Source organism: Bufo bufo, chromosome 9 (assembly GCF_905171765.1).
Source record: "Bufo bufo chromosome 9, aBufBuf1.1, whole genome shotgun sequence".
Classification (NCBI taxonomy): domain Eukaryota; kingdom Metazoa; phylum Chordata; class Amphibia; order Anura; family Bufonidae; genus Bufo; species Bufo bufo.
This window is the reverse complement of record NC_053397.1, coordinates 29649949-29663258: the sequence shown is the minus strand read 5'-3', so window position 1 is coordinate 29663258 and position 13310 is coordinate 29649949. Positions and strand designations below refer to the sequence as shown.

General features: G+C 41.9%; 1 protein-coding gene across 2 annotated transcripts in view; it reads left to right on the top strand.

The window, feature by feature from the left end:
* Positions 1 to 13310, top strand: part of PTPRG (protein tyrosine phosphatase receptor type G) — a 494056-nt gene that overhangs the window by 320521 nt on the left and 160225 nt on the right. For both annotated transcript variants that reach the window (XM_040407763.1, XM_040407764.1), the window contains exons 7-8: positions 4808 to 4965; positions 8881 to 9073. In XM_040407763.1, coding sequence (XP_040263697.1) covers positions 4808 to 4965; positions 8881 to 9073 — 351 coding nt within the window. The remainder of the gene's footprint in view (positions 1 to 4807; positions 4966 to 8880; positions 9074 to 13310) is intronic.

Below are 13310 nucleotides of genomic sequence, written 5' to 3'. Positions count from 1 at the left end.
GGTCAACCAGATGTTCCCAGGTCCTCAAATAGTTGACACGTCACATTCATCCAGGGTCAAGGCGTATATATGCATAGGTACGACATGGGGGGCTGCCTGGTATTTGTCATAGGTGCTTGCACATCAATTTAGATACAAACCACTGCAGCAAACTGAATCTTTGCCACACGTGTAAGGAAGCCTAGCAATGTCTCTGTCAGTGATCTGTTCTCGTACAAATTCTGTAAACCCTGTAGAGCAGCATTGGTGACCTAAAGCCAACTGGTCAGGGTGAATATGGTGACTGATGGATATATAGTTTTGTGGGAGCAGACTCAGTATAGCTTTATTGATGTAAATCTCTGATCATTCTGCGCTTCGGAGTAATCTCATTATCTAGCTTAGTAGAGTTGGTTGCCCCATTACAAGAACCTATCCACAGGTTAAGGGATGTGTCTGATCGGTGGAGGCCCGAACTCTTGAGGTCTGTGTTCCACCATTTGAATAGGGAATCAGACACACGATTGTTGCTGCTGCATTCAGTTCTGTGGGACTGCCGGAGATGGCCTAATAGAAGCACTCTGCTTTGTCCGGTAAGCCCAAAGAGCTGAATGGAGCGGCAGTGCTTTAGCTGCTGGCGGTCAATTTAAACAGGGGAAGACAGGCCCCATACTTGTGATTGGCAGGAGCTGCCAGGCTCCCATCGATATGATATTCCCGCCAAGAAGTTCTTGTAAGGTGAATATGTAGATCAGCTGTAATATGACTCAGGAGGGACCACTTATAACCTGGTTTACATGGATGGAGCATTTGTAAGTGATTTTATCCAGTTTCAGATCATTTTCCTATTTTCTTATTTTTTTTCTATAAATCTACCCACATCTAATTGAAGAGACACAAATCGTTCTGCTCGAATTTTCAGAAGGCTCCACATTGTGTTATATCTGCACGTCTTTTGTTCATTATGTTCTCCCAAATAGTTAAACTAAAGGACAGAATGAAATGAAATGAAAAAAGCTTAATACACTGTGTATTTAATATGAAAATCATCCATTATTCATGGCTGGAATTTGAATAAATTTGAATTTAGCATTCCTGTTCTCCTATCACTTTGATGAACAATTAATTATTAAAAAATTATAGTGTCTGCATATGGCGAGGGCCTGTGTACATTCTCTGTGTTACTCCTAGTACATGAGCTGTGTAGTTCTCCTGTAGAGTAACCCAACATGGGGGATACAGTGCACAATGCTACCTAATGAGCTAGAACACTTACTTTTGGGGATTAGTGTGTATTTAAGTATGTTTGACAAATGGGATATTATTGTGCCAAAAGAAATCATTTACATTTTGCACGTTTCTGCTCGGAATCCCTCACCTAAGACTGTCTTTGCCTTACTGCTTAGGAGGGAGAAGCTTCTCAGTCTAAGATTCAAAAACACAGTTCGTTGCCAGGTTAGCTGTGAACAAGCCCTTCTTTTTAAGTAGGTTTTTAGGGACTAGAATATTGATGACCTGTCCTCCAGAATAGGTCAATATCTGATGATGAAGGTCCTACTCTCTGCACCCCCCACGATCAGCTATTTTTAGAGACTACGGAGCTCCAGTGAGCGATCTACCCCCCCTTCTTCAGCCAGTGACATCACGTTCATCAGTCACATGGCCTAGGCGCAACTCTGTCCCGTTCAAGTGAATTGACCTGAGCTGCAATACCAAACACAACCACTATGCAATGAATGGCACTATGTTTGTGCCGCAGCTTCTTCAAACAGCTGATCGGTGGCGATGCCTGATGTCGAGCCCCCACCGATTTTAGATATTGATGACCCATCCTGAGCATAAGTCAAAAATATTTTACTCCTAGAAAACCACTTTAAAAGGGTTCCTTGACAGTAAACTGATCACAGGATGTCCCAAATTTGAAGAACCCCAGCAGATGAACATGACAAAAAGTGTTCTATGTCCCTCCAGCCGAGCTAAACTTGATCGTTAACGCATTAAGTAAACACTGGCAAGAAAATAATTTACTTTTTCAAAGGATTTCAATGGCTTTTTGCACCTCTTCCTCGGCCAGTGACGTCACGTTTATCAGTCCCGTGGCCTAGGCGCAGCCTTGAATGGGCATGAGCTGCAATACAAAACACAACCACTATACAATGAACGGTGCTATGCTTGTGCCACACCTTCTTCAAACAGCTGATCGTTGGAGATGCCTGATGTCGATACCCCAACCAATCAGATATTCTCGTAGAAAACCCAGAAATTGAGGAATCCCAGCAACTGGATGTAATCAGCAGATAAACAGAACATTTCTTGTCATATTTCCCAGCAGCACCCCCACAGGGGATATGAAGCATAGCATAGTTAAAATGTACCTAAACTTTCAACTAAACTTTATTAAAACCTATTCTAAATGTGCTAAAGAATATCTGTAATATAATATTTTTTTTATTTACTCTTTTTAAAAAAATTTATGTTGAAATAGGCGCGCTTTAGAATCCGTATGCCTCTGACTTGTCGAATGAGGTGGTGACACTTTGATAAAGTTTAGTTGAAAGTTTGGATATACTTTGTCAATTGGTGCCTGTGTAATTCACAGACAGGATATGAGTCCTGAAAGGAGGACCCAGTGGGTCATATAAAAAGTAGTTTTTTTTCCTAAACCAGTCAAGCCATTTAAAGGCTAACACTTTTCTGTTGTGATTTTGGATCAATATATGTTAGAATAAATGTTTTTGGTTTTTTTTTAAAGTTTTTTTTTTTTTTCTTTTTTTTAATGTTTTATAAGGAAATGGGTTAAACATTTTTCTTTTACATTTTCTTTTTTGCCCTACAACAGAGTTCAATGTAACAATACCTTTAAATTACCCCCCCCTTTTTAAATAGTTGAAAGCCCGACCCTCATTCCAGAAACCATCTTTCCTATTCATCCTGGTCTCTTGGTTATTGATACGTAATTAAATAGTTGATTTGTCCCTTCATTTCTGAGGGAGAGAGCTGCTTCATTCACTGGCTGGACACAGAGCTGCTCAAATGGTGACCCCCGACCATGGGACAATGTCGGGTGAAATCCTGGAAAAATAAAGCTAAAGAAAATATTTTGCATAAAATTCAGGCACTTCAAGTCCACATCTCTTGCGGTAAATTATTGAATGACCTCTTCTCAAAACTGAGCGCGGTGTGCATATGGTCCATGGGTAGTGCGGTCGGAACAACCTCTTTAAGTGTCTCGGTATTTATGTTTATGACTATTATATTATTTACAATGATCTGTTCTGAATCGGTCTTTGTACTAATTGTATGTCTTTTTCAAAATAAAAATATTTATTAAAAAAAAAAAAAAAAAAAGTCTCGGTATTGCTTGATTTTGTCCTCCCTGTCATATTCCTCCTACTCTTACAGTGCAGGAAATGTCAACTTTTCTCCTTTTTAATGGCTTGTGCGAGTCAATGTGTTCTCCTTTCAGCTCCTTCACTGTCGAGGAGTTCACAGTCTGTCTTCTGGCTCCATTACTATGGCAGTCATGTTCTCTTTGCAGAGAAAAGAAATGAGAATGTTATTCAGTTTAAATGTCCAAAGAAATGTTATTCGACTTGCTGCAGATCTCTGTATGTGTGTGCGTAGTGCTTAAAGGGGTTGTCTACGATTAATGTAAAAAATGAAAGTCAGACATCATGTACGTGTCAATACCTTTCTAACAAAGCCAGAACCAGCCCTGTACCTCACATGGATCCAGAGATCTCCCCATTCAATGCTCTGCTAGATTTATATCAAGCTGGCAGCTCAGGGGGAGTGTCTTTTCTGCTGCAGCTCAGGGGGCGTGTCCATGCTCTGCCTATCACAGCTCAGGGGGCGTGTCCATTATGCTGCTGCTCTCGCCCTATCATAGCTCAGGAGGCGGTTAAAAAGATGAAACTGAGCATGTGTGGCCATCTCAGTGAGCCGGACAAAGAAAAAAAAAAGAAAAAAAGCAGGTGGCGCTATACAGATAAATTTTATTGAATGACTCAGTGGCTATACAGAATTTTGAATTACATGCAATTACAAATGTATTCAGATTCAGGTGCCAGTTTGAAAACTGTAGAAAAATTTTCATGGGACAACCCCATTGAAAAAAAAAAAAAAATTATTATACGTGTTCAAACGGTAGTACGGATCCGGCAGGCTGTTCCCCTGCTGGAAAAGTTTAACGCTAGTGTGAAACTGGCCCAAGTATGATTCCCATTGCAGGTCTGACAAGGCTGGGGGTCTACAGAAAAGGTCCCCAGGGGTAAAAAAAAAAAAACCTTTGAGTGTTGCGTTGGTACATCTCGTGGATCCGATTTGTGAAGGAACTGTCCTACACCTGGGTTATGTCTTATATGGAGACTCAAATACATAGTAGTAATACTGGAACAGGAATGGATCCAGCTGTTAAATGGAAATTTCCGATGCTTGGGTTAATTGGTTTTCTATGAAGTTCGCACCAGTGTGTGAAATTAGATTGTGAGCCCCGATTGGGTCAGGCACCAATGTGAGTGCATTATTCTTGCATTCATTATCGTATGCTACGTCTCAATTGCAATACGGCTTATATATAAGAATCTGTTCTGTGTAACCAGGGTTTACTTTATTTTCTTATACATGCTCCACGTACCGTGGGGATATAAATAATTCAGCGGAGAATGACTAATGTCTCGGCATATTTGCATGTATTAAGCATTGTGACATCTGTATAACACTCTCTCGGTTAAGACGATATTGATATCCAATAATATCAACAATGACACAAGACGATGATATTAATTGGAAGGTAAATTATCTCACGTCCGTTTCCCTTCTCTTGCAGAAAAAGAAACATTTCTGGATCCGTTTATCTTGAGGGATTTACTGCCGACATCTTTAGGCAGTTTTTACCGATACACCGGATCCCTAACAACACCGCCATGTAGTGAAATTGTGGAGTGGGTCGTATTTAGCAGACCTGTCCCCATCTCTTATCAGCAGGTGAGTCTTTGGTGTACCTATAGGCTATGTCTCACCGTAAATATTCATATGGATAAGTCTTTTTGCTGCCAGTGTAACACTTTTGAATCCGCTAAGGCATAGGTAGAATAGAAGAAAAAATAACTAACGAAATGTAGGGACTCATGTGGTAGGTTCTAAGGACTGTCCATGGGGACTGAAATGGAAGCAAGCTAGGGGAAGAACTGTCCATAGGAAGCATTCTGCTTTTCTCTGCTACAGCGAAAGCAGTTTTCCAGGATCCAGCGGGTCTCACAAACCCTTCTTAATGACAGACAGCACACCTGTAGGAGAAAGTTTATAATATATTTACTGCACCAAAGTTGTATGCATCAGATTCCTGGGAACCCGGTCACTTGCTGCTCCTCTACCGAAAGCTTGAGTTGAAGTCAAATCCTTTACCAGGTTTCCGGCTTGGGCTATCGTCAGGACATCACTTCTGCTGTGGACGTGGCCAGAACTATTCTTCTATTCTCCCCGGTGCATGCGGAAACTTCAGAATCCACCTCATCTGTTCAAGCACCAGGGACAGGAATGGTTTTTCGCCTGTCCACAGTGGAAGAGATGTCCCGTCCACAGCCCATGCCTGTAACCCGGCAAAGGGCTTGACGTCCAGGGAAACTGGATTTTCAGAAGAAGAGCGCCACATTACCAGATTCCTAGAAAGCCGATCCACAATGCTTCGAAATGGTAAGTGCATTGCAAGATTTATTCTTCAGGCGTGTTATGGGTAATTAAGGTGGGTTTGTGGGACCTGCTGGATCTTGGAAAACCTAATAGTAAAGTGAGGGAGTCTAAAAAGTGTCCTTCATTTTTCATTTGCACACAGCGTACATGTTTTTTTTTCTTGAACCATCAACTTTATTTTCCATTCCTTATACTCTCCTGAGTACTTTTAGATAGAGACAGAGCTGCTTTGTCTAAGGCTTGTAGGTATTAGACACGTCCCCCTACTGACTTCCATTCCCTTCTTAACTCTCGACCACTTCTAGACTAGCCATTGGGCTGATACCCAGGAGGCCCCCTAAGCCCTCCTCAAAGCCACCAGCCAGGTACATATCAACCAGACACTCCTACTGTTAACACTGGAGACGTCATGACCCTTTGTACTTGGCCAGTGGCTGCAGGTGTCCTCGGGTGCCTTCCTGCCCCACCAGAAAGGACCTGCTTCTAGGGAATTTTTTTGTGCTGCTTTGGGGTATTTGGTTATGTGCTGCTTCTAGGGAATTATGTGCTGCATTATACTATTAATGACGACACCTACTTGGGTTGCCCCTGCCTACTTTTCTTGGCCTCCTCTCCTGTCAATTCGGGCCCATCAATGATATGGAGGCATTTTTAATTATTTTTTAGGGCCACTGCCCCTGCAACACGCCAGCTGAAGCACGGAGAATATGGTGTGAAAGACTTGTGCTTCTCTGTCAAGTTTCTATGACTGTTTTTCAGTGTTTGCTTATTTTTTTTTATTTTTTAGATATATATTGTTCTCATTCATTTCTGTGTTTAGTGATCCTTTTGCTGATGGAGACATTGGCTGACGTCTGTTCATCTACCTACTGGCAGCATGGTTGTTCTGGTTTTCAGATAGCATCCACATCACCTGTATACAGGCAGCCAGATTTTAATACGGCATGTTCTTAGATGACTGTACAGCTCCATCTGTTAATTTGGCTCAGTGCTGTATCAGGAGAGGATGAGAGTCACAGCGCAAATCATGCGAGCACGGAAAGGTGCAAAAAAAAAAAACTACACAGCAGATCTTTCTTTTCTTTCTATAGATAAAGTGCATTTGCCAGATGTTCCTGCTGCATTATTGATTGTGTTGCAGAATTGATTGGCCGATGGGTACGGCGTTATCTTTCATGGGTTCTGTTTTGAAGGCGCTTTTATTACAGATAAAACCGTTAGAATATGAAATATTTATTTGCTTAATGAAACCTAATCACTCATGACTATGAAAGGTGAATGGATTCTATATTTTAGCTTCTTGGTTCATGAATACCTCCTTGCCAATGGTCCAGATTTTCATGGGGTGTTCGAATTTGCATTAAAATCGATTTTCCAGTTGCAAAGGGGGCAAGGTTTAGAATAAATCAGACATTGGGGTTTAACAGTTGGCAAGTATGGCAGTGCATAGAAAATGGAATTGATAGTTGTGGTATACCTGCTTCCGAAAGGTTTGGTTCCCATCTTTTCAATCTTCTCTCATTTGGGTGGGTCCTGTATTGCTGAAGGGGTTGCCGGCGGATAAAAAATAAATAAAATTCTTGGCAATGCAAGTGATACTCGCTGATTCTCCGCTCAGGCTGTTCCAATGCTTAGCGGGACCTCCACTGGTCTATACTTCCTGGCACCTTTCAACATGCAGGAAATAACCATTCAGCCAATCGCTGGCCACAGCTGTAAACTGCCTCAGCCAGTCATTGGCATGTGGGCGTGCACTGCATTCCACAAAGTGCCAGGAAGTTCAAACCAGTGAAGGACCCAGGAAGCATTGCCACGGCCGTGACTAAGCCTTTAATTATATGTGATGCTAAGCAGGGGCGTTGCTAGGGTCTGAAAACATCCGGGGCACTGTGTGTTGAAATTGCACATTAAAGGCATGCTTAAAGGGGTGTTCTGGTTTACGCAAATGAAGCGCAGTACTGCAGACTGCAGTCATTATATAATACAACATTTGGTAACTTTCCAATATCTGTTATGTTTCATTTCCTCACCACTGCAGAAATCTTTGCTTGGGCCCTTTAATATTGATGGGAGTGGACCCTGGGCAACCCCACAGATCATCCCCCCCCCCCACCCCCCTTGTACTTGTTCCGCTGATCCGCTACTTGCGGGCTGCGCGGGCATGAGTTCAGTCTCTTCGGTGCGCAATCCCATCCTGCGGCGCGTGATCCCGATCGACCCGTGACCTCCCGATTGCTCACCGAGGTGACTGAACTCATGCCCGCGCAGCCCGCCAGTAGCGGATCAGCAGAACAAGTACAAGGGGGGTGGGGGGGATAATCTGTGGGGTTGCCCAGGTCCAATCAATATTAAAGGGCCCTGGAATAGCCAAATAAAAAAACAAATCCTACCAGGCCAGCATAACATTCGGGGCACTGGACAAAACATCCGGGGTTTAAGCCCCAAATGTTTTGACCTAACGACGCCCCTGATGCCAAGTAGACCTAATTCCTTCCCTAGGAGACTTTAAATTCAAAGACGGTAACATATAATAGTAATCTATTTTTACCTTGACTGCAAGATCGTGGTAGTGCAACCCCTAAAGTTTCCTTCATCACCGATCCTAGAGCTTGAATGATAGGATATGCTAAAAATAGATTATGAAAACTTGGTAAAAACAAATTGGTCATCGACTATGATTAAATAATAAATATTTTTCAGCACTGTAGTAAAGTGACAACTTATTTTCACGCTCTAGTTTCAACAGTGCCCCTAGTGGTCAAAACTTAAAATGTTAACTTATATTTTTTAACGTATAACCTTTCAACAAGGCAAAGTATAATCAGAATGTGCTAGAAAGTTTAAAAATTGGGACACCTTTGTGAAAACATCTGCTTAACGGATCGACAGATTTTATTCCTTCATTAATTTGAAGACTGACTAGATTTGGATTTGAGCTCCACCAACTTTTGTGTTTAAACAAGTTTCATAAATCCCACCATCTTTCAGTTTTGCATAGGTTGATTACTTTTGTGAGTATTTTTGACCCTATTAACTTCTCTGGGCCTTCACTTAATCTGGGATTCCTTTCACTGGGTGGATATGTTTTCGATGTAGCTCTTGGAAGCAGAAAACATGTCCTCCCATCAACCATGTCACGGTGTGCCTCTATATATAAAGCTGTTTTTAAATGGACCGCCTTTAACTCTTCTGTGTAATTTGTGGTTTCAGCTGGAAGCTTTCTATTCCATATTCACCACGGAGCAGCAGGACCATGTCAAATCCGTGGACTATTTGAGGAACAACTTCAGACCAAAACAGCCCCTTAATGATAGGGTCGTGTACAAGTCTGCTGTGAAAGATGCTTGGAGCCAAGACATGTCTGACGACTTGGACAATCTGTTTGGCACTGAAGCTTCTAAAGGTAACTCATTTCATGTGTGATAGACCGGTAGCAAGTGCTTTCTCGGAAGGAACGCAGCTTGGAAAGACAGGTGTTTAATTAAAATGCAGTTCATAGTCTTTCAACAGCAGGTATACAGTTTCCATTTCAATCAACATTAACCCACTCGGCCAAGGAGATGAAAGCACCTCCCCCGGAGATTTGTGGGTAAAATGTGCAAATTGCTGTTTGGGAACCTCACTTTTAGTTCTGAGGGTTGATGTAGCCATTTTATGGACTTTCAAGTACCTTCTCGCAGAGGAGGACGGTAGTTTCCAAATATGTGTTGATACATACCACGTGCCTGGATGCGACTATATACAATTGGAGGCACATAAGGGTGTAGTATGGGCCCATAGCAATGTATGGTCATGATTCTGGATTTACACCAGACAGATCTAAAATACACCTGTGTACATGGAGCCTTAACTGGGCTGTCCCATTACAAGAACATATCCCCATCTAAAGGATAGAGGATCGGTGTCTGATTGGCAGGGGTCTGACCGCAGGGGCTCTGCCAATTGCAGAAATGGGGGCCCATGTTACCCCGTTTGAATGGAGCCATGGACACACATGCAAACTGACCTATGGGGCTGCCACAGATAGCAGAGCGCCTGTACTTGTCTATCTTCACCAGTCCCATAGAGTTGCCTGCAGCTCCATTAAAACAGGGGAACACCAGCCCTTGTTCAAGTCATTGGCGGGAGCCCCAGCGGTTGGATCCGTGTCAATCAGACACCTATCCTGTTGGTAGGTGTAAAGGACAACAATTTATCACATATATTTTCTTTCTAATTAGAGACAGATTTAAAAAAAGATATCTATAATGATAAAAAAAAAAAATATATATATATATATATATATATATAAATATTATATATATATTTTTTTGTAAGCTGTTTTTATTTTCTGATCGTAGATTTAGCCTTGTTTTTTTTTTGTATGGGATTATAGGTGTGGCCATCATGCCTGAGCAGTTGCCAACAGCATCTAGAGAAAAAAAATTCTTTATAGCAGGTACTTTACATGACCCATAGGAACCTGTAGACTGATGGTGACTCGTTGACTGCTATAGGAGTGTTGTAGACATGTGTCACGGTCCCTCCTGTGAGAGAGGTGAGAAGATCGGATAGACTTGCTGCACATGAGGCTATCTGACAGGTCTCTCTGTTTTCCTCTATGTATGTTGTTGTTTGGCAGGATCTCGCCTCTCCTCAGGTCCCGCTCGTTATCAGTGATGAGGCTCTATTTAGATCCGCCTCACACTGCTGACCATGCGGTTGATAGTTTCTGCTTGGAGTTGCTAGTGCTAGTTTGTCTTGGATCTCCTGCTTCTCCATACATCTCTAAGCTAAGTACTTGTTGCCGTCGCTGTTTATTATCTGGTGTGTGTTGTTTCAGGGAGACGCAGGTTCCTTCATGCTGGAAGGAACCAACTGTCTCATCCCCTGCTACCTATCCTAGGGCTCGTCAGTTTTAGCAGGGCTTTTGGTACCCGATGTATGAGTATTTCCACCATCAGGATCTGCTCATACTGGCAGGAGTTAGGGAAAGGCCTAGGGATTACTAGGAGGTCACCATCCCTCTTCCTTAGCTTTTGAGGCCTAGATTGTTGTCTATTCGTTGTGGTGTGTATTTGGTGTTTTCCCTTAACCTGTGACAACATGTGTTGTGACCTGTGCAGAGGTCATTGTGCAGGGAGGGGGAAGGAGATGACCTGTGACCGTGAGTTTTTGCATTTTCAGTGGGAGACCGATTTCTGGATCTTTTTAATAGATAATATAGCTTGTGGCATGGAAAGTGTAAACGAAACAAAAAAAAAACACTACAAATTCTTAGAAAAATATTTTCAACAAAATTGTAATAATAGATCCAAACCAGCAGAATGCAGAAAAGGCCAGAAAGACAGACATCCGGCTAACAAACTCTAATGTCTACTGTTTTATTTTTTGTTTAGCTCAAAACTCCTTCCAAAAGTATACCATGTATCAATATGGTTAATTACTTTGTATTTTATGTGTTTTTATATTTTCATTTTATTATTGTGGTTTCTCTTTACCTCTGCAATTTAGCATCCAAATGCCATATGTTTTTTTTCAAAGTTGCACATAATGTCCTCTTAAACCTGAGTTCATGCCACTTACTGTATTCCCAATGGACAGCAGATGTGCCCCCGTATGAATAGCTTCATAGGTGCATAGTCAAGGGTTGTGCTTCCGTTTTTCTTCCAGTATGAGCGTAATGTTTCTAATTTGAGTTAAAACCTTTCAGTTGCACCCTTGAGTTACATTTCTATGCTCATTGCATTTGGTCCTTTTTTCCGAAGTCTCAGCCAATTCCATTACAAATACATTTGCGCATCTGAAAGGGAGATAAAAGCACTTTTGTGCAGCGTCCCAGAATCCTTCAGGTGTTCCCAGGCCAAAGTAGCCAGAGCTGAACCAACAATTCTGTCATTATGACATTGTTTGGCATCTATTGTGCTGTGGCTTCTGCATCATGAACCGAATGAGAGCAGCTAATTTGGTCCAGTTACCGAAATGTTTTTTTTTGTTTTTTTTTTTATATCACCTTGTGCCAATTGCCGTAATTATTTACACGCACAAACGCATCAATTGCTTCTGCCTGGTCAAGGGAATTACAAGAAAAATACCACCTGTTTGTAATAGGGAATTGTCTTTTCATTAATGAAGCTCCAATAGAGGATCTTAAGGTCTATATGTTATGTGGGTAATTGGCATATACACTTATCAGTCTTAGGCTACATGATAATTTAACACAACCAATTCTAGTCGGTCAAACTATAATAAAGTAATGGGCTAAACCCTTGATCAATATTTGAAATCACAGTGAATGGGTAGCTTTATAATATTTAAAACATAACATTTATTAATGTACGTAGATAAAATAATGGGCCCTACTATGCTTGACAAAAATGAATAGTTGCCACTAGTAACACTTATCTCCTGAAAGAATGGGCGGAGATGAGAAGGGACCAACAAGGGATAGTAATAAAGTAAAGAGATAGGATGAAGGGTAGCCAGGTACCAAGGCAGAGAGACACAATGCTGGGTCAAAATCCCTAAAACACCCTGTCTCTCAATATCCTCTCTCCTATCTGTCACAGTATCCCTATTGCAACCCTTCCTTAAGATGGACTGCCCAGCTTTGCCCGATAGCCAGAAATGGTCCTCAAGGTGGTTACCCTAGCACCAGGGGAGGGGGCGAGAAAGCTGGCAAAGATAAATGTGATGAATCAAGAGCAAGCGAATCCACAACTGGTGTGAAATCACCTACAGTACCAGACACGTTCATACACAAAAAAAATATGTAATCAAAAATAAATAACACATACTGATGGTGGTATAGTCCCGACGCGTTTCCTCAGTGTTACCTGATTCGTCAGGGGACAAGATTATATCTAGAGAGCCCTTCAGCTGGGCTCAATTATCCAACAAAATAGGGTCACAGGGGGCACACTGATAAATCAAACCCATAAGGCTTTTACAGTCTCCCTAATGGTGGAGAACTGTGCAGCAAATAAGGTATGAAGATGAACAATTGTGTGGCCTCCAATCGGCCAACCGTTGTAGAGTTAAAGACCAAGTCGCCCTCTATTTTGAAAGGCCTGTGGTGATTCCTGGTATTTAAACCTCTATCCGTGTGGAAAAAGAGATCTAAGGTGCGCAATGTTTAATACACACCAATGTCCAGGTATAAGTGTCTAGACCTGGAGGATAAACCAGGAATAACCAGAGGTCAGTAGTCTTAACCAAACCGAGTTATATTGTTTGGTAAGACTTCAATCCAAACCTAGTAAACCGGTGATCATATATTCATAAATGCAACTCATTAGCTGAAAGTATCTGTTCAATATACTTCTAATAAGAAAAGCATTCTGTCAGTTGATAGTATCTGTTTAACACACATTGTAACCGATCTCCCACCAGTGATGTCACTAGCGGACGTTTAGAAGTCAGTACAACATAACTTATCTAATGCTGATAACAGTCCGGTATACAAGCATAAAGTAATTAGCAGCTTATCTGTCCAGTCGTTGGTAATGACTGTTCCCAGATAGGGATGGATGGAAGGTATTCCCTGTCGTCCCGCGTGTAGCAGTGGCAGTGAGGCCAGGTTCGCGGGTCGTTTAAAAAGCTGAGAAGCCCCGCCTCCATACAACGCCCTCTCATTGTCAAATCGCGTCATCGTCACGTGG